Source organism: Botrytis porri (assembly GCF_014898465.1).
Source record: "Botrytis porri strain MUCL 3234 chromosome Unknown BPOR_001, whole genome shotgun sequence".
In the NCBI taxonomy this organism is placed as follows: domain Eukaryota; kingdom Fungi; phylum Ascomycota; class Leotiomycetes; order Helotiales; family Sclerotiniaceae; genus Botrytis; species Botrytis porri.
This window is the reverse complement of record NW_024066075.1, coordinates 3,670,759-3,696,470: the sequence shown is the minus strand read 5'-3', so window position 1 is coordinate 3,696,470 and position 25,712 is coordinate 3,670,759. Positions and strand designations below refer to the sequence as shown.

General features: G+C 39.7%; 8 protein-coding genes across 8 annotated transcripts; 7 read left to right on the top strand and 1 right to left on the bottom strand.

The window, feature by feature from the left end:
* Positions 1-409: 409 nt before the first annotated feature.
* Positions 410-2,302, top strand: EAF01_001000 (uncharacterized protein; the record flags this gene model as incomplete). The annotated part of the gene is made up of 3 exons (XM_038909250.1): positions 410-623; positions 736-1,966; positions 2,017-2,302. 3 exons carry the CDS (start codon positions 410-412, stop codon positions 2,300-2,302), a joined length of 1,731 nt encoding a protein of 576 aa, XP_038776156.1.
* Positions 2,303-3,552: 1,250 nt separating this feature from the next.
* Positions 3,553-4,634, top strand: EAF01_000999 (uncharacterized protein; the record flags this gene model as incomplete). The annotated part of the gene is made up of 3 exons (XM_038909249.1): positions 3,553-3,711; positions 3,779-4,063; positions 4,152-4,634. The coding sequence occupies 3 exons, from the start codon at positions 3,553-3,555 to the stop codon at positions 4,632-4,634; spliced, it is 927 nt and encodes a 308-aa protein (XP_038776155.1).
* A 497-nt stretch (positions 4,635-5,131) lies between these two features.
* On the top strand, positions 5,132-5,380 carry EAF01_000998 (uncharacterized protein; the record flags this gene model as incomplete). Its single annotated transcript, XM_038909248.1, has 1 exon — positions 5,132-5,380. The coding sequence occupies one exon, from the start codon at positions 5,132-5,134 to the stop codon at positions 5,378-5,380; it is 249 nt and encodes an 82-aa protein (XP_038776154.1).
* Positions 5,381-5,909: 529 nt separating this feature from the next.
* Positions 5,910-7,817, top strand: EAF01_000997 (uncharacterized protein; the record flags this gene model as incomplete). Its single annotated transcript, XM_038909247.1, has 2 exons — positions 5,910-6,496; positions 6,560-7,817. 2 exons carry the CDS (start codon positions 5,910-5,912, stop codon positions 7,815-7,817), a joined length of 1,845 nt encoding a protein of 614 aa, XP_038776153.1.
* Positions 7,818-9,172: 1,355 nt separating this feature from the next.
* Positions 9,173-11,653, bottom strand: EAF01_000996 (uncharacterized protein; the record flags this gene model as incomplete). Its single annotated transcript, XM_038909246.1, has 3 exons — positions 10,812-11,653; positions 10,344-10,724; positions 9,173-10,234 (listed from the first exon to the last, which is right to left on the bottom strand). Exons 1-3 carry the CDS (start codon positions 11,115-11,117, stop codon positions 9,173-9,175), a joined length of 1,749 nt encoding a protein of 582 aa, XP_038776152.1. The 5' UTR covers positions 11,118-11,653.
* A 1,141-nt stretch (positions 11,654-12,794) lies between these two features.
* EAF01_000995 (uncharacterized protein) lies at positions 12,795-13,758 on the top strand. Its single transcript, XM_038909245.1, has 2 exons — positions 12,795-13,034; positions 13,122-13,758. The coding sequence occupies exons 1-2, from the start codon at positions 12,929-12,931 to the stop codon at positions 13,496-13,498; spliced, it is 483 nt and encodes a 160-aa protein (XP_038776151.1). The 5' UTR covers positions 12,795-12,928; the 3' UTR covers positions 13,499-13,758.
* A 1,270-nt stretch (positions 13,759-15,028) lies between these two features.
* EAF01_000994 (uncharacterized protein) lies at positions 15,029-16,788 on the top strand (the record flags this gene model as incomplete). The annotated part of the gene is made up of 3 exons (XM_038909244.1): positions 15,029-15,339; positions 15,389-16,421; positions 16,540-16,788. 3 exons carry the CDS (start codon positions 15,029-15,031, stop codon positions 16,786-16,788), a joined length of 1,593 nt encoding a protein of 530 aa, XP_038776150.1.
* A 7,070-nt stretch (positions 16,789-23,858) lies between these two features.
* On the top strand, positions 23,859-24,849 carry EAF01_000993 (uncharacterized protein; the record flags this gene model as incomplete). The annotated part of the gene is made up of 2 exons (XM_038909243.1): positions 23,859-23,872; positions 23,937-24,849. 2 exons carry the CDS (start codon positions 23,859-23,861, stop codon positions 24,847-24,849), a joined length of 927 nt encoding a protein of 308 aa, XP_038776149.1.
* Between the last annotated feature and the right edge of the window lie 863 nt (positions 24,850-25,712).

Sequence of the window (25,712 nt, the reverse complement as noted above, 5' to 3'; positions counted from 1 at the left end):
CATTAGATGAGGAATTCAGAATGTCTTCCCTAGATATGACTTTCTAAATCTGACTTTGGCTGTAAAGATTGAAGAACATATGATTCAGTCAACCTTGTGAATAAAATTGTATATTGGATCATATCAAACTTGAAAGGAGTATTGATGAATTAGTTCAATGAGAACAGACCTTAGTAAAGGGGCTCTGACTAGATCAAACGAGAGTCACCAGTAGTCTTTTTCATCAGGCCGTCACGTGTAAGGTAAACACAAGTTTTGGACTTAAATTCCAGGTATCACCTGCTATCGCGAACTTTTGCCCCGCTAAGATTTTCCTCCACAAATCGAAAATATTCAACGAATTCATAGTTGGAGATCTGAACGTTTCCTCCCTTCCCGCATATCTCAACGTCAATCTTTTGCCGCAATCATGGCACCTATTTCACTCTCAGATATCATCTCTGCGCTCCCATCAGAGGATTCATGGGGACCATCGACCACATCAGAAACCACATTAGATGGAGTTCCTTACGCCCCATACTCAAAAGGAGATAAATTAGGTCGCATGGCAGATTGGACTGCCGAAGGAAAAGATGGAAGAGATGGCAGAGGTGGTAGACAGCAGTACAATCGAAACTACAGAGGTGCGATTTTACCTCGAATTTATTTGCTATTTATTTGCGATTTTCTTTACACGCACTGGAGAAAGTTACGTATGATATGATTTTTTTGTGCTAATATATTCTTGTGCATCAGATCAACAAGTTTACGGCGCTGGAACTTCCTCATTATTCGCAGTCCAACTCGCAGAGGATGAATCTACCTTCTCTGTTGTCAGCAACACTCGCGATTCTACCAAGACCCGCTTTGGACGTGGAGGACTCGCTCGAGGACGTGGACAGCGTGGCGGAAGAGGTGATACCCGTGGTGGTAGAGGTCAATTCCAGAGAGTTGGAGGACGAGGCGGGCAACAAGGCTACAATAGTTACGATACCCGCGGTGGAAGAGGTGGTGCTCGAGGTGGAAGAAAATTTGGCTGGAAGGATTACGACAAGCCACAAAGAAATCGCGATGCCTCTGTTAACATTAAGCCTGACTGGAAAATGTTGGAGGAGATTGATTTCAACCGTCTGGCTAAGCTCAATCTTGATACTGATGATGGAGAAGATATTGACAGCTATGGTTTCCTTTACTACTACGATCGATCATTCGACAAGCAACCTGTCAAGGCCGCCGAGAGAAAGCTCAACGTGGTCGATCGCGCTTCATACAACGTTACTACATCTTCAGATCCCGTCATTCAAGAACTCGCCGAGAAGGATGAGGCCACAATTTTCGCAACCGACAGCATTCTTTCCATGCTTATGTGCTCCCCTCGTTCAGTTTATCCTTGGGATATCGTCATCGTTCGACAAGGCAACAAAGTGTTCCTCGACAAGAGAGACAATGCCACACTCGATATGGTTACCGTTAATGAGAATGCTGCTGACGCTCCAATGGATGCTTCAGAAGGCAGCAAGGACGCTATTAACCAGCCAAGTGCTTTGGCTGAGGAAGCTACATACATCAACCACAACTTCGCAAACCAAGTCATGAAGGAGAGCGACAGCCAAAAGGTAGAGATGGAGAACGAGAACCCATTCTATAATTCCGCCGAAGAGACCGACCCACCTGCCAGCAAGGCATACAAATACCGTAAATTTGATCTTTCTTTGAACGACGAAGATCCAGTTCACTTGGTTGTAAGAACCGAGCTTGACGCTGTTTCAAAGAATGCCATCAGTGGAGAAGATCAATTCTTGACTGTCAAGGCTCTTAACGAATTCGATTCCAAGGCACAGGGAAGTGGAGGTGCATTAGACTGGAGGACGAAGTTGGTCAGTCAACGTGGTGCTGTTGTTGCAACTGAAATGAAGAACAACAGTTGCAAGCTTGCAAGATGGACAGTTCAAAGTATTATCGCTAAGGCTGATGTCATGAAACTCGGGTATGTATTTTTAACGCCTGTGGTCACTGACTTATACTAATTTTTGATAGATTTGTTTCCCGTGCCAACCCAAAGCTCAACGATCGTCATGTAGTTCTCGGCGTTATTGGCTGGAAGCCACGTGATTTTGCTTCGCAAATGAACTTGTCCCTATCCAATGGATGGGGTATTGTCCGTACCATTGTTGATATGTGCTTGAAGCGTGAAGAGGGCAAATACGTACTTGTCAAAGATCCTAACAAGCCAATCTTGAGACTGTACCAAGTTCCAGCTGGTAGTTTTGAGGATGACGGAGAACATGATATAATTCAGGAGAATGTCGAGGAGGATGATTAGATTATATGTGGTTGCACAAAAAAGTATCCAGCGTTCAATGGTTCTGGGTTGGGCTGGGCTGGGCCTCATGGAGTTATGATAATGCGCATATATCGTAAATAACCGATATCACATATGCTATATTTGATGAGTTCGAGAGAACCTTTTACCTTACACCCTTCTTTTCATAGATTGCAATCTGATCAATTCGCTCGAGACAAGGTTGACTAAATTTGCGAGTAAACGATTACAAAGAGTGTTATGCTGATATCCTGGTCAATTCCCCTTTGTTACGCGGTGCGGTTAGACTAAACCTATTACAGTCATTGGTATAGTCAATTAGATGAAGATTGATTTCCAAGCTTGATTCCCAATGCCTTGAATATCAATCTCACTTCATAAGTCAACTGCTCTATTTTCTGACCACCCCCTAGTTTGGGCTACCTTTCATTGTCAAACCCCTTGAAAATCAAGATGATGGAGTCAATACAGTAGTAGTAAATTCATAATCGATTCAGTTCAATTCGTCAATATAGTACTGTGATTTTACACTGTAATATCACTTGAGGGTCTGGAAGCTAATAAGACTACGAAGCTATGTTTTGTAGTACCGAGGTGTTAGCGCAAGTACGGTCACATGATTATGATCCTGACAGGCTTTTCTGCGGAAGCGTTGAAATTTAAGGTTTAGAATAGACGTTGTGAATCGAGGGTAGTGGATCAATATACACTTTCGACACGTTTCATGAACTCTCGAGTGCAGAATATCGTCCTTTTGATCTGATTATCCTCCAATTCAAATTGCTATAGTGGATGTTGGTTGGTTAGTGGTCAATGATCAGTGAACAATCGCAGCCGAGGACATAAGAAGCAGGTCCAATGTCGTTACGTTGCTTTATAAGAATTCGGCGATTGCTTTGTCAGATGTCTGAAAGAGGAATTGAATGATATTGGGGATATTGCTGAGTTGGCAATGGGTGTAGATTCCGAGAATGGATTATTAATGCAGATTCTGGGATCCACGGTGGTGAGTATATAATACTTGACGGGTTCCTTCATTTTCATTTCTTTTGATATCTACTTTCATATTCAAACCCACTTGCATTTGACTTAGCTCTGTTACAAAGAACAACATTTTCCCCTCTTCTGGAGAATTCATACTCAAGCACAACCACATCCATTGCTCAATAAAGCTTCAACTCTTGCACGAAAATCAGACACATGATCTACTCAGTTATCCTCCTTTGTCCAAACGCATACCAAAATTGAAAATGAGTGAAACACCAGATCCTGAAGCGTATACCACGCCTTTCGCTATCACTAAATCTATTCATCGTAATCCTTATTGGGCTATCGATTCTAAAAATCCAGCGAATAACCAATCTGGTAAAATTATTATTATCACGGGAGCTAGTGCTGGTATTGGAGCTGTAAGCACTGTTACATATTCTCTGTCATACAATCTTGATTTTCTATTCTAACAATATCTCAAATTAGGCAGCGGCAAAAGTTTGGGCTGAAGCACATGCATCTGGTATAGTGCTCGCAGCTCGTCGAGTCCAACCTATAGACTCTCTTATCGAGAAGCTTCAGCCTATTAGTCCTGAAACCAAGTTTCTTAGTGTGAAAGTCGATATTGCAAATGAAGAAGATGTTAAGAAACTTTATGAGACGGTACAGAAGGAATTTGGTAGACATGCTGATGTACTATTGAATAACGCTGGATTTATGTCAAAGGGTATGATTGGAGAGGAGGAACCAAGTGCTTGGTGGAAGGGATTTGTGAGTTTTTTACGTCGATATCAATGTCCATCTCAACTCGTTGAGATGAGAAAATTGGAAAGACGAAACTAACATTTGATGAAACTAGGAAATTAATCTCAAAGGTCTCTATAATATGACCCACCACTACATCCGATCCCAACCTTCCCCTAAAACGCCGACTGGCACAATCATTACCCTTTCCTCCGGACGCGCTGGTCTCACAGGACCTGGTGGTTCCGCATACAATATCTCTAAAATTGCCGAACAACGTTTCGTCGAACATCTTCACCTCGAATATCCTTCCCTCCGTGTTTTCACTACGATGCCAGGAATCGTATTGACTGATATGGTGTCAGACAGCTTCAAACCATATGCACTTGATCATGCTGATTTGACCGGTATGTTGGCATTGTATCTAGCTCAGGAGAGAGCAGACTACTTGAGGGGGGGAATGGTTGGAGTTAACTGGGATGTTGAGGAAATGGAGGAGTATAGAAAGGAGATTGCGGAGAAGAAGGCGTTGCAGACTACTTGGATTTCTATCCTGCCTATCAATGGTGGAAAGGGACTAGCCGGGTTGAGGGATTAGCTCCAGGAATTTAGCGGAGTGATAATTATAGGAGTGGAAATATTCAGAAGTGGTCTGAAATATTGATTTAAAGTTTAACGTTAAAAATAAGGAGGTTAAGCGAAGCAAAATCCCTCCTTTTTAGGGGAAGAAAGGTGAATGTTTAGTATTGGCGAGTGATACAATGGATCTTCGCTCAATCACCCTCATGAATCGTGTTTTATCCTTGCCTTCCCAAAATTGAATCTCATTCGCTACTTAAATGCCATTTGGTCACTTTCTACCCCGCGTTTTCATCAGCCGCCCCTACTAACATAGGTTATACGACTGTCAGATCTCCAGACAGAGAGCCAATCACATCGCACAAGCGAATACGAATGCCATGCTGTTAACCATCATGAGAAAATCTTACAATCCTTATTGTTATTATAGTTATCTATTAAACTATTTCCTACTCCTTCATTCTATCTTTCAAGCTTAAATCAAAAGATTTATATACATATGAGATCAATATCAAAATGAACGATCCTCCTCCCCCGTATACATCACGTCCGCCCTCATACACAGAAAGAACACCTCTTCTACATCTCCATCTGCCAACTGAACCTCGTCCTTACCAAACTCCAGCTCTTAGATCGGACGATGCGTCGAGGTTTAGAGCAGCTACTTGGATGTCGATTTTTGTTATCTCGTTGGTGGGCGCATTTTATATTGTGCTTATTATGGTGGTGGGATTCAGTATTTTTTGGCCCAAGGAGGGGGATTGATGAATACTGAAAAGTAAAATGGGATGTGGAATCGATGGAATTTAGTGAGTAAGGAGGTATACTGGGGATGAAGGTATTCAAGACTTTTGGAACGGGACGCACATATTCACGTTGATTTGGAAGGATGTTGAGTGGATCACGATACCCATTCACAATATCGATGATTTCGAGCTCGTTTGCCGTCTGAAAAATACCCAATTAATGAACGATCATTCAAATGATAATCACCCTGTAAGTATGCCTTACATGCGACAATACCTGCATCACAAAAAGCCTATCATGATAGCAACCCGTGGCGGCGTCCAATCCTATGAGATATATTTAGACCCTGTTTTATGCAGGCGGCCGCATTGCGACCGTCACACGGAGGCGCAATATATTTGATGACCATCACCTCACTTCATGTATCAAGATTCAGGCTGTGATTTTCAGCTCTATATGATGGATTAAATTCTCGAGATCGAAATCTCGACTTGATTGTGTGAATGATTAGCGCATGTGTTGATACCAGGCAGATATGAGAAGCAAGATGCATAAGGCTGGCCCACCACCACCATATTCGCCTGAAAGTCCTCCGAAATACTCACACTCGGAATCGACACCTCTTCTTCCAAAAGCAAACGAGGATGCTCTCTCAGAATCGGCGAATTCGAATAACAGAAAGAGCAGGAAATTCTCCACACTATTGCTCACTGTCATCGGCGCATTCTTGACTGCACTTATAATTCTGAGTTCGGGAATTTCCTTCTGGTCTATCATCCAAAATGGGAAACCAGCAGCAAAGATCGTGAATTTCAAGGTTGGAATTATTGGTTCTGGACCCGCGGGGATTGGTGCAGTTCAAGGTGTGAGAGATGGGATTTCACGACTTGGCCAGGAGTTCAAAGATCAAAATGTTGATGTACAAGTGGAGATTGTAGTTTTTGAAGAAAAGGCAAGAGTTGGTGGGAGGATGGTGGTGGAGGGTGCAACTGGTATGCAGCTTGAGGTTGAAGATGTTGCGAGTGGAGCATTGGATGGAAAGCTATTGAGTATCATAGGCGGGATGGATGATGTGCAGGAGACAAAAGATATGCCTACTGAGAGTGACGATCTTGGAATGGGAAAAGTTGGATAGTAAGTTCACATTACTTTATCTCAAATATTTTCGAATCATGATTTCACAACTGATACTCGCAGCTTCAATGGAAATAATTTCGTCATCGAAACATACCGTCCTTATGCTACCACTCCTTGGAAGCATTACATATATATCCTCTTCAAATATGGACCCTCTGTTTGGCGTGCTCCAAGAATTCCAACGGGGACTATGAAATCCTTCCATAACTTCCTCCCTAAACTCAACACTATATGCGTATCCTCCATCAGAGATCTGGCCTACATAATGTCCAACAGGTTTGGATACACTCCTTTCAGCCTCCCCGCAACCGATAGACTAAAGAAAAACGGAATCGGAGGAGACTACATACGAGATATACTAGCCCCGCAAGTTCGACGTCATACTGGACAGTTAATTGAGCAGATAAGTGATCTAACACTAAGTATTGCGCTTGAGCAAGAGGAATCCGGGTCTTCGAAGGCTGTAAATCATGGATTTTATCAAATGGCAATGGAGAAATCATTGAGAGAGAATAAAGCAAAAGTACATCTCGGTGCAAAAGTCACACAACCTCGCTGGGAAGAAGTCATCGGAGATGATGCAAAGTGGGTGATACGATGGGAAAACGCAGCACATGACGAAGACGTTCTAGATTCTGAAGAATTCGATAAAATCATCATCACCGCACCATTCAACTACACGGAACTCCTAGGAATAACACATGATGGTAAATCACTCTATCCTCTCGATGATAATACCCAGGATATCGAATATCAATCCCTATATATCACTTTCTTCACCACAACCTCACTCCTCACTTCTTCTCTTCATAATACACCATCACCTCTACCCGCACAACTCCTTCCTATCTTCGATGCCAACCAACCATCTACTTCCCCCTACAACTCTCTTGTCGAAATTTCTCTTCTCCGTACCATTTTTCCTGCTTTTCAAGCACCAGATTTCAATCCCCATCCTCCCAACCCTCCAAAACGTCTCTACCTCTACCGTCTCCTCTCCTCCCACCCTATCTCCCCCACTTTCCTCTCTAGCATCCTTCATCTCCCCAACACAACAATATTAGAAACTTGGAATCAGCAAGAAATTCTACACGCATATCCAATTACACCAACCTTCCCCTCAGGTTCAGCCTCAAATCCAGATTCAAAAGAAGAAAAAGGAAATCTAAAATTAGGAGACAACATATGGACAACACGGGGAATAGAGAAGGTATTGGGGAGTGAAGTGTGGGGAGCGTGGTATATGGGGAGGATGGTGGGAGGGAATCTGGCGGGGGAGATTGGGGAGGAGGTGAGGGGTGGGTTTGAAGTAAAGTGATAGAAAGGAGATTGGAGTGTGGGATTGGGATTTAGTGTTTTGGGAAATAGGGATGCACTGTAATGATAGACATGATACGAAGCTGACCAAGCGATTATATGTCTATTCGTTTATTCATTTATTACTTACTCAATTCTCAGACTCTCTAGCTAGTAGTATTTACTTACATTCCATATATAGCCATACATTCACGTACACATATACACGCAACCCCAAGTCCCCGAATCCTCCATAAACCCCACATACTAGCAAACCAACATCACCGTTACTGGATTCTACTATAATCCCCTTTTTATTATCAATTCTCAAACTCGCTAGCGGTATCTATATCTATTCCATATATAAAAACACACATGCGAATTTATGCATATACATATACATATACATATACATCTCACCCCTTCAAACCCTCAAACCCCATGAATGACCAACAAATCAATGTCAACATCAACATCACTACTCCCACCCCAATCCCCCAATTTCTCTCTAGATTTCAAGTTTAATATCAGACTGCATAAGTTATACGAAACGTACGAAATATAGAAAAAATGCAAGCATCAGAATGGATTATCGATTCTCGATTCTCGATTATTGAAGATACAGATTTACAAATGAATAGAGAATAGGATTAGATATCGAGAGGTTGAAAGATTGAAAGATGAAAAGATGATTATTACAGAGAAAAGATAAATCGTAAAGAAGAAGATAATAAAAGTCAAAGTATCAGAATTGAGATAGCCATAAGTAATACGGAAAATAATAAAGTGTGAGAGGTGACAGGTGGCGAAACTATAATCGAGAACTTGTTGTAGTTATAATAAATGTAGTGAGATGATGGGGGCGGGCGGGTCAATGACTAAGGCATTTTGTATAAAATGCGCGTGTGATATATAATAAGTTGAAGATTGCAATGATTTTAGTCGGAATACTTTGTGTGAATTAAGTTTCACAGTGTAAAAAGCTCCTCTGAAGGGTACCTGAGTAAGTAACCTCTCTACCTATTCACTGTTCATGCATCTGAAGAACAAAAGCGATATAAAAAAGAAATCAGATATTGAGATCTTTTAGACATTAATTCATCTATCATAGTAAATTGTCATATACACCAGATCAACTGGTTAATATATATACTCCAGAACTCCTCTTAATCTTTCGATATCCCATTCCGTCCTATTCCGCCCCATACCAATCTATCCCAATCCAATCCATTCCATGCAATCCCGCCTTCTGTTTTCGGCAACGAAACTATACTCCACCCCATTTTAACCTTTAAACCACTAAGCCACTAAACCTCCAACTCCCTAATTCTATAAACCCCCTCCTCCGCCCTCCTCCTGCTTCCAACATCACCCCCCTTAATACTCCCTCCCACCACCCACAAACCCACCACGACCGCCACCCCCCCCTACAAACCCAAAAATTCCCACTCCCAACCCCGTATCCTTCAGACCCATCACTCCTCCCATCTCCTCCCCCATCCCCTGCTCAATCCAACTTGGCATCGCCACGATCAAAAACCCCGTAAACAAATTTTGCAAAACCGCATTCGCCCTATCCAAACCCCCTCTTCCTCTCTGACCCTCCTCCTTCCCACTCTCATCCACACCCTGCTGAATCGCCAAATATCTCTCGACCGCAAATCCTAAGATCGCGGCTCCTGCCACCAGAACCCCGAAGATTAAACTGATAACTTTGAGACTACATTCCATACCTGGACTTGAAACGACGAAGACAGTGGCGCTGACTTTTGTCGCTTGGGGGATGAGAGTCGTAGATACGTATTGAGAGAAGGCGATAGTGCCAGTGGTGAAGAGAATGAGACCAGGGATTGCGATGCGGAGAGCGCTGGTTGGGGTTCCGCCTAGGACTTTTTCGGAAGAAGGGAGAATGGGTTTTCCGGGGGAGACGAGGGATAAGAGACCGTAGGATAGGAGGGAGAGAACGAGGGGTCCGATGAAGATATATCCTACTTGGCTTGGGAAGATGAATAGGGGTGAAGCGGAGAGGAAACCCGAGAGACTTAGGGCAAATGCGTATGCGGATGCTATTGGCAATGAAGCCAAGACAAACGTAAGAAGTGTGATTGGAGAGGCGAGTCTCTTGAGTGGTCTCAATAAATCTTCTCTGGATGGGTTGCCCCAATATGGCTTAAGATGTAATGTTTTCCACCAGGATTTGAAGGATATGGTTGGAGGAGATGTAGGAGGGGTAGGATGAGAAGTACGATAGAAAGATGTTTCCGGAAAGGCGACAATCAAAAGGAATATCGCGATGGCTTGGATGATGTTGATTACCATGATTTGATTTCCGTACCCATCGATTGTCTGGCTTAGATATCCACCGATAATGGGGGTTCCCCACGTGAAGAAGACGTCGACTGTTGAGAGGATTGTTAGGCGAATGGGAAGTTGTGATTCCTATTTTTGTTAGTATATTTCTTTACGTTTGAATGACTTCCCTGATTTCCGAGCCTTTCTCGCTTCCGAAACCAGCGATCAACAGAAAAGAACAGAGGGTAATACTCACGAAGTACATTTCCGCCATGGCACCCCTGATCAACGCTTCAAAAGCTCCCCAACCTAGTCCCTGCACCATTCTCCCACCCAGAAATTGACCATAAGTCTCAACATGCATATTCCACAAACCACCGACCAACATCAAAGCCGCCGCGAAGATGAAAATTCCTCTCTTTCCCACTTTCATATTCAATATTTCCCAAAATGGACTACTGATCGCAGAGAAAATGAACGCAATTCCTGTTAACAATGCGGTTTGAGTAGATGAGATCGAGAACTGTGCTGTGATGACTGCATTTACGGAAACGAACATTAGGCGTTGCATGCCTACTATTGAGAAGGCAAGACATAGGGTGAAGAATGCGAGATTTTTGCGATGAGGACACCAGTTCTGTAGTATGTTAGTATCACTTTCTTCGACGAACTTGTAATACGTTTTATTTAATGCAAGAATGGCAAATAATAATAGAATACATACCAAAGGATCCATACTCGAATCATGACTGGAATTCTCATCGTCCCACTCTCCCATGTCTTTTTCGAAATCATAAGGCGTAACTTTTTCCACAAATGTTTTTAAAGTTCCTTCATCCATCTTTGGAAACCCTTCAACTTTCTTTTCCTTCGCATTCGCATTACTTCCGGCCGAAAACTTTAGTTTTCCACTGATAGTATCCCTCCTCAATTTTCCTTTCATCCCATTGTCAATTCCACCTTCGTCATCCCCTTTCCTTGAATATTCCGATTTCTGAAGGACAGGTTGTGGTTCAGTTATAGTTGCCATGATTTCCGTTCGCTGCTAAGTGTTCTCGCAATTCGTTTGATCAGTTTGATGCCAATTAAGTGCCTCTTAGGATCATCTATCTTTGATGTCTTTCCCTTCATGTATTCTTGATTCGATTCGCTCGAATAGTCGTCGAATCGTGTAAAATAATTCGATGTAATTTTCCTTTTCTTCTCCTTTTCTCTCAATGTCAAATTTCTAAATGAATGTCGCGCGATCTCTCAAAAACCGTCTGCAAAAAATAAAGTAAAGGAATGACTTTGAAAATAGAAAGAAAACTACACAAGAAACAGAACTAGAAACCCTATTGACCGTCTGGCAGTCTTTAAGAATAGATGTCAATATAGAAAAGATAAGAAAAAAATCAAATCAAAGGCATAAATGTCATCAGAAGTATCCGAAAGACCAAGAGAAATTCGTAAACAATGCGTACAAGTTAACTGAACTCGAACTCATGACGAACAATCACTTCATACACCCAACTGCGCCCCAGCGCATAAGGACTCCGATTCGAATCCGCATCACATACAATCTCATACGTTCCGGATCCCCTATAACTCCCATTGACGTGAATATGAGCCAATTTTCTGATATTCTGTAAGGCTTAAATTCATGCACTTGCATTTCAGACGAGTTAGCTTCCCAAGATTCCCGAAATATACCATTTGTATCCAATCGTAACCCCTGTAGCGACCAAACTCTAGCTCGAGGTCTAAAGTCTAATACTAAAAGGGGAATTTTCAATTCTGATCAAACCCAAACCGTGGCAGCCGCGTTTGGAACGATCTACACGTTTCGTCTTGAATGTGCCGCACTGGCGCGGTAGCTGCTCGGACTTGGATATTTTGATGAGGGATATGGTTGAATTGAAGCGAGCAATTACCAATAAACCACTTTGCTCACCTCGATACTAAATAGCGGGATATGCACCCGGACATTTTGATGTTTGGCGGCTAGGAATTAGATAGTACTGGCACCGGTATGAGTGTAAAGAAAATTAACCTTAGGAAGACGATCAGTGCGGGCTGACCTCCACTATTTCATAGATTGGCCAATAGAGTATATAAGTGATATCTCCCAGTTCATTGATCCACCTACCTTGTTTCCAAATCCATTGACTTTCTATAAGGCCAGCTTGAGATATGTCAACCAGACTTGCAGATTTCGCTCTTCTTTTCTTCCTCAGTTAACATTGGCCTTGCATTAGACCCTTTGATGATCTAAATCTACCTCTTTCAGGCCCAGTGAGGTAGTTGAGGTATAGATTATTATTGAAATTTCGGTCTTAACATGATAACCGTAGCTGATATGTATGGTGAGATTTTGAAGATATATCACCCCTAATATCCTTTTGAGAATCCAAAGATGTTTTTGCCATGTTTGGCTTCGCTCTTGGACACATGGAGTGTGTTTATTAACAGGTGTGGATGAAAACCTCGTATTAAATTTCGCATGATGAAGTCGGAGAATTCTGAGGAATATCATATCATTGAAGAATTTCTACAATGATTGATATCTTGAATAGATGAACATGTTGTCGTCTCGAAAACATTGAAGTTGAAGTTGACCTGACAGATTGTAGATCCAAATCAAGCCCGTGCACTTCTTCCTTCCTATCATAGCCGAGGCATGAGCGACAACCTTTTCCTCATGGAGTTTCATCGAATTGTGATATCAATGGTGTCAATCAACATGGGACCCGAGTTTCCTTCTTATCAATAAGCTTCCATACATAAACAATTAATCATTGTCCTTTGATACCTTTCTTATACTTTTCTACAAGACAGCTAAATAGAAGAAGAATCATCTTAATGCTAAGGAAAATGGCAACAGAAGCAGCTGCTCGTACTTTCTTCTCGTCTCCTTACTTCGCTGTAGTTGGCGCCTCTGCAGACCCTGCAAAGTTTGGACATAAAAGTAAATCCCCAAAGTTTCTTTCACCATCCCTGAAGACAAGTGTTCATCTCCATTTCTGAAACTTTGAGCTAACACTTCCTTCCTTAGTATTCGCATGGTATACGGCCCACGGTCTTCCAGCAACGCCCATCAACCCCTCCTCCCCCTCCATCAAAGTCGGTTCCACCGATTACTCCACTCTCCCCTCAATCTCCGCTCTTCCCCATCCAACTGAGACGGGTGTCTCGATTATCACTCCTCCAAAGATCACAAAGAAAGTCTTGGAGGAGGCAAGAGCTCTGGGGATTAAGAGTGTGTGGTTGCAGCCGGGAACATATGATGATGAGATTCTAGGATTTGCTTTGAAAGAGTTTGAGGGTGGGGTTGGTGGTGAAGAGGGTGGAACTGTGGGGGGGGAAGGCTGGTGTGTTTTGGTTGATGGAGAGAGAGCTGCTAAGGCTGCTGGTAGAAACTTGAAGCTGTAAGGAGGGTTGTTGACTCGGACTATAATGAGGGTGATATCCAATACACATACTGTATTTATTCTCACATACCGTCCTTTATCTGAAACGTAGATGGTTTCAAAATCAGGGAGAGCTTTGAGAGACACCAGGGATAAGTCTCATCTTGAGTAACTATAATTTTGGCCTGATATATTGCGACGCTTCAGAATCATATATGGCAAGCCATCACTATAGTTTTCTACCATATACCTCAACTCGTGAGTTTCTGCTTCGATAACAATTGGATCCTGCTACAAGTCAACAAAGATGGACATGAAAAGCTTCATTCGTCTAGTCCTTCAAGAAAATCAAGGAGAGTCTCTCAATTGAAGTGTATCCGTCTTGACTATAATCCATAAGACATTCGGATCTCAACCTACAAACTCGTAAGTGTACAGACCTTCAATAGCACGGTCTTGTTGCAAAATTTCTGGATCAAGATAGCTTTTCGGTCATACCTGACCTTGAGAATGAAAGCTTCAGCAATTTAAAGCAATTCACATTCCATCTTCTCCTCATCTATAATCACTCTGCTAGAAGCAAGATGAAGATCAATCATATTTCATTTCCCTATCGTAACTTTCATGAGAAAGGTACTAAATCAAACGACAGATGTTGTCTACATATATCATCCTAATGAGCGGAGTCTGTTCCTGAATACAGCTTTAGCAACGCAGTGTCACCGTTGCCCTTCAAAGACCCCACGAAGTTGACCGCAGCAGCTGAATATACACATGAAGCTTATCACCCATCGAACTGTATATTCAAGGCTCTCCGTGGTAAATGAGTAAGTAGTACAGAAGAACGACAATTTCGATTGAAAATTGTATTCTGTACTGCATTGTACTTCGTATCCCCATAAACACCGAATCAACAACCGAATCGAGCACACAGCCACCTAGATCTCGCCATCAAATCATCTGAACAAGTGTACAATTTGTTAATTTAATGTCTTTGCTACAAATTAGATGTATTGGATCTCCTTATTCTTCATAATTCATCAAAGGTAGAGAAAAAAAAGCAATCATGAAGTCTCCTCTCGAGTGTTATGAATCTCAAGGATCTAATAGATTTTGTAATACGAATCATCTTCCTCTTCGGTTAATTCTGCCCAAATATGATATATGTGTGGCCAATTGTTTATTTTCTTCTTTTATCATGAAATATGCTTCCGTCCCGCGATGGAAATAACCCGATATCGATGCGAAGATTCATTGATTGGGTAAAGTCAACATTAAGCTGTGAAATGGATTTTGCTTTCTTCACTAGTTCTCTCTTTTATTTTTGGCATTGTCACTTTCGATAGACTTCAAAAGATCATTTCCAACTAAGAATCATCAGCTTCGGTTCGCTTTTGGTTCTGAATTCTTTCCCTCTTTGGCTTCTACCCACACGTTCTTTTTCGCTTTCGAGGAATAGCTACAAAACTACAAGCCGCAGTGCAATTAATTCAAGTCTTTACATCTATTATATCTCCTTCATTCCATTGGCGGCTTCAACCCGAATCTTATCATGTCGAGAAATGTGCCAGCCGAGTCTAGCGATCTAGGTAGTGGCGATGATGTTCCTACTGCAATTGCTCCACCTTCTCGACCACTTTCCCCAATAGATACTACATATCGAGGCGCATCTGATGCTGAACTGGGCACTGCTACAACCACCATTGATCGAGTCGATGAAAATCTTACTCAGCAATTGAGAGGTCCAGAGCCATCTAATATTGTCTCTTGGGATGGCGATACCGATCCATTGAATCCTATGAATTGGTCTAATACGAAGAGGTGGGCTAATACCGGAGTTATCTCTGTCATGACTTTCTCTACGTAAGTAAATTCCCTCCTTATTTCACTCACATCCACTAATTCTCCACAGTCCTCTCGCATCCACCATGTTTGCACCTGGAGTTCCTCTCGTGATGGAAGAATTCCACTCTACGAATATGATTCTCCAAACTCTCGTCGTCTCGATCTTCGTCCTCGGGTTTGCTGCGGGTCCCATTATCGCCGCGCCCATGTCAGAATTGTATGGTCGCAAACCAGTCTATCTAACTGCCAACTTCTTGTTCATGTTATTCACACTTGGTTGCGGTCTCTCAACTGATCTCAACATGCTCATCATTTTTCGATTCCTAGCAGGATGTGCAGGAGGAGCACCCACCGCACTCGGCGGCGCAAGTATCGGCGATATGTTCCATCGAGAACAACGCGGACTCGCAATGGCGCTTTGGGGAATGGGTCCATTAATGGGACCAATAGTGGGACCTATCATAGGAGGTGACCTTGCTGCAAATGCGGGATGGCGATGGGCGTTTTGGTTGGAAGCTATTATTGCCGTTGTGACATTGATTGGAGGATTTTTTCTCCTGCAGGAAACATATCCGGTGGTGATTCTGGAGAGAAAAACGAGACGCATTATTAAGGAAACGGGAAATACAGCGAAAGTATCGGCGCTTCATCATGCGGATACGCCAATGGTGCATTTTACTAATGCTATCGTTCGACCTTTGAAAACATTGTTTCGCTCACCAATTGTCTTTCTACTCTCGGTATACTACGCTGTTCTTTTCGGATACCTGTATCTCTTCATCACGACCTTTCCATTTACTTTTTCCAATCAATATCATTTTTCCGTTCCGCTTACCGGGCTCTCATACCTGGGTCTTGGATGCGGAATTGCCATTGGACTTTTCGTGTCGGGAAAAGTATCAGATCCGATTTTCAAGAGGTTGACGGAAAAAAATGGAGGGATTGCGGAACCGGAATATCGATTACCTACGCTGGTGCTGACGAGTCCGTTGATTGCCATTTCGCTGTTTGTTTATGGATGGACGGCCCAGGCGAAAGTTCATTGGATTGTGCCGATTATTGGGACGAGTTTCTTTGGGATTGGAATGATTCCCGCTTTTGTATGTTTCTTCTGTCATTCCCTCTCTCGCTCTCTCTCTCTCTCCCTTCTACTTCCCCTATTACTCCATTCCTCATCATCCCAAAAAGTAAACAAACATATACTAACAACTCACCCAGCTCTCAATAAACATGTACCTAGTCGATAGTTTCCCCACCTACGCCGCCTCAGCAATTGCCGCCACGAAAGTTTTTCAATCGATTGGAGGAGCTTTTCTACCACTAGCAGGTCAGCCTTTATATTCGGCGCTGGGATTGGGTTGGGGAAATAGTGTGTTGGGATTCATTGCACTGGCGTTCTTTCCGGTGCCGATCTTGTTTTTTAGGTATGGGAAGTGGTTGAGGGAGAGGGGGGTGGTGAAACTTTGAGGGGTGGGGTGGGTGTAGAGACTGGAGGGAGTGGAGAGAGGATTAGGAGGGGGAGTGTGTGGATTAGGTGGAGATTTGTTTCTGGGTGTGTGAGGAGTGGAGATGATAATATATGGAAATAGGGGAGGAGGTAATATTGTAGTTCATTGAAACAGTATATCTGTTTACAGATTAAAAGCTGGTAGCTAAAAACTAAATGTAGAAACCCCGAAGAAGGAAAGTCAATTAATACTTAATACTTATTTATATATCCCCTGCATCTATATCTACATCTACATCTCTCACTACTGAATATACATTTTAGGGGTAACTATATCACTTAGTAAATACCTAGTATATATCTACTCAAAAATTCCAACAATCCCAAGAGACTCTCACATTTTTGAGAGTGGAGATGATGAATATGATAGGAGTGAAAGATGAAGATATTTAGTGACGATATAAGGTTAAGTATACTGTGATATTAAGATACTTGAATTCTTTGATTTCGGGTTTGGGGTTTGGTTTGAGAGGTGAAATGGAATGATTGGAGGTTTACCTCCTTGATAGTCTTGCTGTCCGCGAGGACCATAGTACTGTATACACAAAAAAAAAAAGGAAACTCTCGCTTGGTGAGACCCAATTCAAGCGATCTGATTGATCAGAATGAATTTTAACTTTATTAGCATTGTGGTATAGTGTAACATCTCAAAATATTGATTGTCTTTTTCAATGAAACTAATTTAATTGAATTAAATAAAGAATTAAAAAAAGTGATAATCATATAATTGTTACGGGAGCTGCCTCTAGGGTCACGTGGAAGTGTCTAGAGATCTCTCGAGGTGGTTTAGACTAGACTTCAAGTAGGAATTCAATAAGGTTGTAACTGGTTGCAATTCTCGTAACTATAGTATGAAACTAATGATTGATCTTGAGCACGAAGCTCTATATTGTAATGAAATCCCATTCCCTTATATAGACCTTCGTTCTCTGTTGTCCCACTGCTTCCCACTGTGTCCCACTGGGCCTTACTCAGTGGGACTCAGTGGGACACCTTGGTCAGGTGATATTTTAATCAATCTAGTCATGTGACGACCTCGGTCGTAACAATAATATAGATTAAGAGCTTTTAAATAATAACGTAACGTATGGGGAACTCGGACATATGGGGAACTCGGACACTTTTTCAATTATTCTACACGCGATCTTGTTCTACGAGCCACACAATCCTCCAATTCCAATTCCGAATCACTTGAACTATTCTCTAGCTCTTCTTCTTCAATCTCTTCTTCTGATTCTTCAATTGGGCGTTTGCGTGGCCGTCCTCGTGGCTTTTTCTCCTTCGGTTTTTCCTCCGCCTCACGTACCATTTTCAATACTTCCTTAGTACTAAAGACAAATTGACCTTGTAATTTGACTCTTTTGCCTTTAGTTCTTTTCTTTCGAGTCTCAATTACCTCCTGAGCATCAGAGAGCTGTTTCCGAAGTAGGGCTATCTCAGCATTTTGAGATTCTACAAGCCTAGTCATTCTCTTGGCATATCGACGAGTTGGCGATGCAGGAGAACCACTGCTTGCTAGAGCTGTATTAAAGATCTGATTTGCTTGCCTTAGTTCTGTTCCATCTGGAGGAGAACTCCTGAGTATAGACAAGTCTAGGTCTTGATTGGGGGTTCTCATTTGTGGAGTAGAAGGTTGCTGGGAGGAGTTAAATGGTAATGAATCGAGTACTTTTCGTGGGGCAAAAGGTACTAAACCAGCTCCTCTCCAGCCAGCTTTAATATTAGAAGAATTCAATGCTTTTTTTCTAATATTTTGAAAGAGTTCTACCCATTCAGCTCTTTGGATTCGCTTTACACCAGCTCGAGAATATCGATCGACCTCTAAAGCATGATATCGTTTCATTGGCCCATACACCGCAATATCAAGTGGCTGAAGCAAGTGAGAGCAATGAGGAGGTAATATAAGTAAATCAATATCATTATCTATACAGAAAGCAATAAAGCTACCTGTAATATGGCTTGAATGGCCATCCATGATCAAAAGTCGAGGTCGGTCACCTGACACTTTCTTGGATTCTGGTTCGAAAACCCTTTTTAACCATTCTAATCCATGGCTATTTGAGGTCCATCCATTTGTACTAGTAGAGAACTGCCAGCTTTGAGGTGTGTCCTTTGGAATCCATGCAGAATTCGTATTCTGAGCCTTGAAAATGACCATAGGTGATAGAGCATTTCCAGCTGCATTGACACATTCAAATGCAGTTATCCATTCTTGCTTGCCAGCTGTAACTTTCCAATTCGATTTCTGAGTAGAATCGACTATAATGCGCGTACTTTGAGTACTTCCAACTCCAAATCCGGTTTCATCCATATTATACATATCATCTAATTCATACTTTCGCTCAATGAGACGCGTGCGAAACGCGTCAAACCAAGCCTGAATATTCTCCGGAGTTGCTTCTTTAGCCCGATTAGACTCTAATTGACGTGAATAGCATGTTTTAAGTTCTGGATGTCGTTTTTGGAATCTATAGATCCATTCGTGGCCTATAGGTGGAATTTCTGTCGAGGTAGGATTTCGAGATGACGCGACCCGAACGCGTCGAAGACGAATTTCGTCGGCCATTTCCTTCACCAACATAGGTGTAGCAGGGAATCCAGTGATGGTAAGTCGTGAAATCCATCGTACAAGAGTATTTTCTTCTGCGTTTGAAAGAATTTGAGCCATTTCGTGGGTTTGGGAACGTGTTTTCTTCCCAGCCAGCCTATCAGCTAGGGTAGACTTAGGGACTTCAAAATGCTCTGCAGCCTTTCTAATTGATTTAAATTCTTTCAATTGAAGTGAAATTATAGCCTTTTGAAGCTTCTCTTCAATTTGAGCAGATGTAGAAGGTGATTGGGTATGCATAATAAAAGTTATTGCGGTTTCAAGTTGGTGATGGGCTAAAAGTGTCCGAGTTCCCCATATGTCCGAGTTCCCCATACGTTACGTTATAATTTTTATAATTCTAACTTTAACTATAAAGTCTATATGAGGGATTAAATTTTATATATGATATTTTTAAAGCGAATTAAAAACTTATTGATTTCCTTAGTATTATTAATAATATATAATATGTTTTATTAGTAAGCGAGTTATATTAGTAAGTAGGTTATTTCATTTTATATATAAAATCTATCTATATGTAACTATATACTTTCTTTATTGAATGATATAATTTAAAAAAAAATTGAAAAAATTGAAATTTAGTTATATAAATATTATGAAAATTTAATTATTTATTAAAAATTCGAATTATTATAGTGGTTATTATAGAATAACTTTTTTATAACGAAAATCGTAACAATTTCTATTATTTTTTTAGAAAATAATAGAAATATCTATATAAAAACTAGATTTCTAAGAAATCTAGATTTTACTTATTATTTCATAACTTTCATTTAAAAATAATAATAATTAATTATTAAAACAAAAATATTTTAAGCAGCTTGATTAAGATGATTTTCGAAATGACTTAAGTCGAGCACTCTACTTTCGGGCCATCCCCCTTTTGAGCTACTTTTTATACCAAAAATGGAATTTTTAACTTTCTTATTTATGAATAGAATTTATTGAAAATTTATATATATATATAATTTAGATCATTTTTAATTTACCTTGAAAATTTAAATTTTTTAGGAATTTTCTATATTGAGATCTAAAGCTTTAAAATATCGATTTTTAAATTTGTATAGAAATTATATATAAATTTAAAACTTTTATAAAATCTTTAATAACTTTTTAATAAAAATTATTAAAAATATATTATAAATTTTTAATATGTTTATTTTGAAGGATTTAGAAAAAAAAGAAAATTTCCTATAAATAGATATTTGAAAGAATACCCTCAAAATTACAGAGATTATTTATATTATTTTAAACTCATTGTATACTATATCTCTATATCTATTAATTTTTTCTATTTTTTTTTTAACTTTTATATAAATTTAAGTTCAAAACTTTCAAAAAGATATACAGTTTTCTTTTAATAATTGTTATTAAAAAGTTATTAAAGATTTTATAAAAGTTTTAAATTTATATGTAATTCTTATACAAATTAAGAAATCGATATTTTAAAGCTCTAGATCTCAATACAGAAAATTCCTAAAAGTTTAAAAATTTCAGAATGAGCTTAAAATAGCTTAAATTATATATATTCAAATTTTTATTAAATTAGATTATATATTAATAGAGATGTTAATAGGTTAAAAAAGCGATTTTTGGTGTAAAAGAGTAATTCAAAACAGAGGTGGCCCGAAAGTAGGATGGTCGATTTGTATATTAATATTTATTTATTTATTGTTTATTTATTTTATTAATTTACATTCGAAGGACAAGCCATAAGGGTTCACCACAGCCTCCCAGGGAGTATTAAAGATGGATTAAACTAACAATTCTATATACATATAATTATTAACTTAATCAAATGTTTTGTTCTTTTATAACTATAATACTAACAGAAAACAAACAGTATTACAAATACTACTCATTGATTTTACTAGCAAGTTCAAATTGTCCAATTTATTTTATATTAAAAAGTTCAAGGATTGTTTGAAATCTTTATAAAAAGGTAAAGATTATGAACTGATAAAGACCAAAGTAATCAAACTATTAAAAACCAAAGTGATTGTAGATAATCACAAGCAGATGATTAATATTATTAAGAAAGAAAAATATATTATAATTATTCGAATATAAATAAAACCATTTTTTATAAAAATAAGAAAATAAAGTAATAATAAAGTAAAGGTTTTTTCATATTAAAACTAAAGGATTAGAAAGAAAGTATAACATTTTTCTTTAATTATATATAAATAATAAACTATAAATTCATAAATGATTAGGTTTCGAAAAGACAAATATTAATTAGAATATAGTTCTAAATAGAAATAAGCATGAATCACTTTATCATTAAGCCAACCACTCTTTGCGGAGAATAATAGTCTTTTTGTTATTATATATTAATATAATCTATTCACTTATAAAACACATTATATATAATATATATAATATAAAAATACATACGCGTGTGTATACATTCATACCTTAATATTAATTAATTTAATCAAATTAGGAATTTATTATTATTAAAAAGGTTAAAAGAATTAAAGAAGTTAAAAGGAGATAAATCGACTTCGCCTACAAGCTCCTAATATAACTACTATTTAAAATCATATTTAAAAATTTATAATAATAAAAATTGTTAAATAATACTTTTGTTACGACAGACATCACATGACACATTCGCGTGTCACATGAGGGAGCCTTGGGGAGCTACGGGCTTCAGATGACGAAGGTCTATATAACAAATGAGTTTCATTAGGATATAGAGCTTCGTGCTCAAGAACAATCATTAGTTTCATTATTATAGTTACAAGAATTGCAACAATTACAACCTTATTGAATTCCTACTTGAAGTCTAGTTTAAACCATCTCAAGAGATCTCTAGACACTTCTACGTGACCCTAGAGGCAGCTCCTGTAACAACTTTCTCGAAAAGTAAAGAGTTCGAAGGCTCGTAGGCCCTAGTAGTTTATATAGGAAAACAGTTTTTTTACGAGGATTTTATTATGAAATCGCTTAGTATATAATGAGTAATAACTTAAATAATTGTTACGGAAACTGCCTCTAAGATCACGTGGAAGTGTCTAGAGATCTCTCGAGATGGTTTAGATTAAACTTCAAGTAGGAATTCAATAAGGTTATAACTAATTGTAATTCTTATAATTATAATAATAAAACTAATAATTGTTCTCTTGAATATAAAGCTCTATATTATAATGAAATCCCATTCCTTATATAGATCTTTGTTCTTTGATATTGATTTGAAGTTTCTTGGAGTCCTGACTCCCAAGGACCTCCTTGGAGCCCTGGCTCCTGAGAACTCTACCACGTGACATTGGTCACATGGCATTCTGTTACCCATCGTAATAATAATGAGATTTCAAAACCTAATTCTTTTTTTAAAAAAAAGAAGATTAAATAATAACAAAATATTGTCTGTTTAGAAATCTAAAAATTTCTTATTATATTAAAAAAATGTGAATTTCGTTATAGTTTTTATTATAAAAAACCTATTTCTATAAAAACGATTATTTAAAATTCATTTTTAAAAAAAAAGAAATAGAAGTTTATAATTTTCGCATATTGATATATTATATATTTAATTAAATTATATTAGTAAATAAATAAAGTATAAAATTATATAGAAACAAATTTTCTATGTAAAATGAGGTAGTCTATATAATAATATAATTCATACGCTAATGAAATACGTTAGGTCTTTTGAAAAGTAATAGGAGGTACTTCAAGAGGAGGTAAATGTAAGTTAGATTTTTCATTAAGAAATTTATAATACTTATTTAATCAAATTTTGCTTAATCAGTAATTCCAAAAATCTCAAAAATTAAAGAAATCTGCCCTTTTGCTCTTGGGAAGAGGCCTGCATTGTATATCAATACAACGCACCTGTGATATCCTTTCGTAACCGAATTAACTAATGAAGAAATCCGATATCGCAAAACACGAGTGCGGTGTCGCATGTTTGGATCGGAGGAGGGGAGTATTCGGTTGGTCGGTAGAATTGTAGGAGGGGAATGGATAGGTATGTAGGTAGATAGATGTGATTGATGTCATATTCTCGGATAAAGGATAAGGGATGGGATGGAGATGAGGATATAAATAGTAGGTGGAGGTGTGCTTTTGATGGGGGTTGTGAGTGTGATTCTGAAAGGATATTATTACTGTCTAGTTTGGTGATTATTTATTATTTATATGTAACTTTTACGGTTGAAGGAATATTGTAGAAAGGTTTTGAGATTTGATTGGATTGGATTTGTTGTGTTGTATTGGTGATTACCTAGTAGGTGTTGAAAGAGACAGAGAAAGAGGGGAGTGAGATAATCAACCACCTGAGCAGTCAAAGGTTATTGCGAATATTCGATCCATTGGTGAAGGAATTGAATTGGTAGATTGTTTGATTTCCTACAGACGGGATATATATTCTTCCAAGCACGTTGATCTTCTTCAAGTCATTCACAAAGTATTAAGATGGCTACATTTGCGTGAGTTCTCCTCCTTTCTCATCTATCCTCTATTCCTCCATAACCTTACTAACCTCAACTCTAGACACAAAACCTTCTCCGCAGCCTCCTACGCCGCATTCCGCCCCTCCTACCCCCAAAATTTCTACACCAAAACCCTAAACTATCACGTCGGGCCCCGCTCTACCCTTCTCGATCTAGGATGTGGTCACGGAGTCGTAAGTCGAGCTCTTGCTCCGCACTTTAAAAAAGTGTACGGTACGGATCCTAGCGCTGTGATGATAGCCCAAGCGCGCAAAATCGCATCAGAAAATGATGCCGAGGGAAATATAGAATGGAGACAAGCATCCGCGGAAAATCTCGATTTTGTCGAAGATGGGAGTGTGGATATGGTGGTTGCGGGACAGGCGGCGCATTGGTTTGATTTTCCGGGGGTGTGGAGGATGGTGGGGAGGAAATTGAGGGAGGGAGGGACCCTGGCGTTTTGGGGGTATAAGGATAATTTGTTGGTGGATTTTCCAGAGGCGACGGAGGTGTTGGATAGGTTTTGTTATGGGGAGGGGGAGAGGTATATGGGCAGGTTTTGGGAACAGCCGGGGAGAGAGAGACTAAGAGGGTTGTATAGGGATGAGGTGATGAGGCCGTTGGAGGAGGTATTTAGGGATGTGGAGTGGGGGAGGTATGAGCCGGGATTGAAGGGGAAGAAGAGTGGAGAGGGGATTGCGGAGGGAGGGGTGGTGATGGGGAGGAGAATGAAGTTGGGGGAGTTGGAGGGGTATTGGAGGACGTTTAGTGCGTTTCACGGGTGGCAGAGGGAGAATCAGGAGAGGAAGAAAAGGGAAGTGGGGGAGGAGGGAAAGGGTGATGTGATTGATGAGATGTTTGAGGAGATGTTGAGGATAGAACCGAAGTTGAGAGGGAAGGAGGGTGAAGACTGGAGGGATGTAGAGGTGGAGACGGAGTGGGGGACCGTTATTTTGTTGGCGAGGAAGAAATAGGAGGGGGGGGGGGTTATGGGTGATGGTTGGAATAAGAATTTGGGATTGGGTGTGATAGAAGTTGGCCTTTCTGGATGAGTTTTGATATAGGATGTTGCGCGCAGCTTCATAATGAATTAACTCCCGTCGCTCCTGAATATCTATACATAGAGCAATTAAGCAGAGTGTAGATACTTATTTCTTCTAAAATCTACGATAAGATGCAGCTTTCTGACCTACATATCTAGTAGATTCCTTCGCACCATGAAAACGGCAATGACATACTCTTAAGGGGGTTTTTTGATGGTGTTCATTGGTACTCCCGTTGGCCAGAGTCTTCGGTCTATGGAAAGACTACACACGTTCTCGAGTAGATTATTCCGAATCATAGTATTATGGGATTTTGAATAGGATTGATAGAACGAACGAATAGTCAAGTACATACTTTTATATATGAAGCACTATGGAGGCAGATATTCCTTGGTTAATCGGGGGTTCATATTAATTCACCCTCTTCTCATTGGTACAATTGGGGGTGAAGAGAAATGTAAACCCGATTAATCGAACTCGGGATATCACATTACATAAATTGGGGTGCTCTTTATGCCCTATTATGTCAATCAAGGGAGACTTCGATGTTTGGTCACTTTTGATGTGATTTCATAAATTCAAACTTGTGAGTAACTTTTGAAATGATGAGATATTTAATGAAGAATTGGGAATCTGGTTTGTCAATGTTATTTATAGTCAAAAAAATTGAGAAATAACAACACTACTCACCGGGAGACTCCTCGCTGAGCCCCCCTTAATACCATTTTCCAAATCCTGGTTGCCCTGCCAAAAATTCACTTCGATCCACTCTAATAATTATGCTGAAGGAACAA

Coding starts and splice junctions, on each gene's coding strand:
- EAF01_000995 (XM_038909245.1), top strand. CDS start 12,929: ATGCTAAGGAAAATGGCAACAGAAGCAGCTGCTCGTACTTTCTTCTCG. Junction 13,035..13,121: donor TGCAAAGTTTGGACATAAAA/GTAAATCCCCAA, acceptor TTCCTTCCTTAG/TATTCGCATGGTATACGGCC.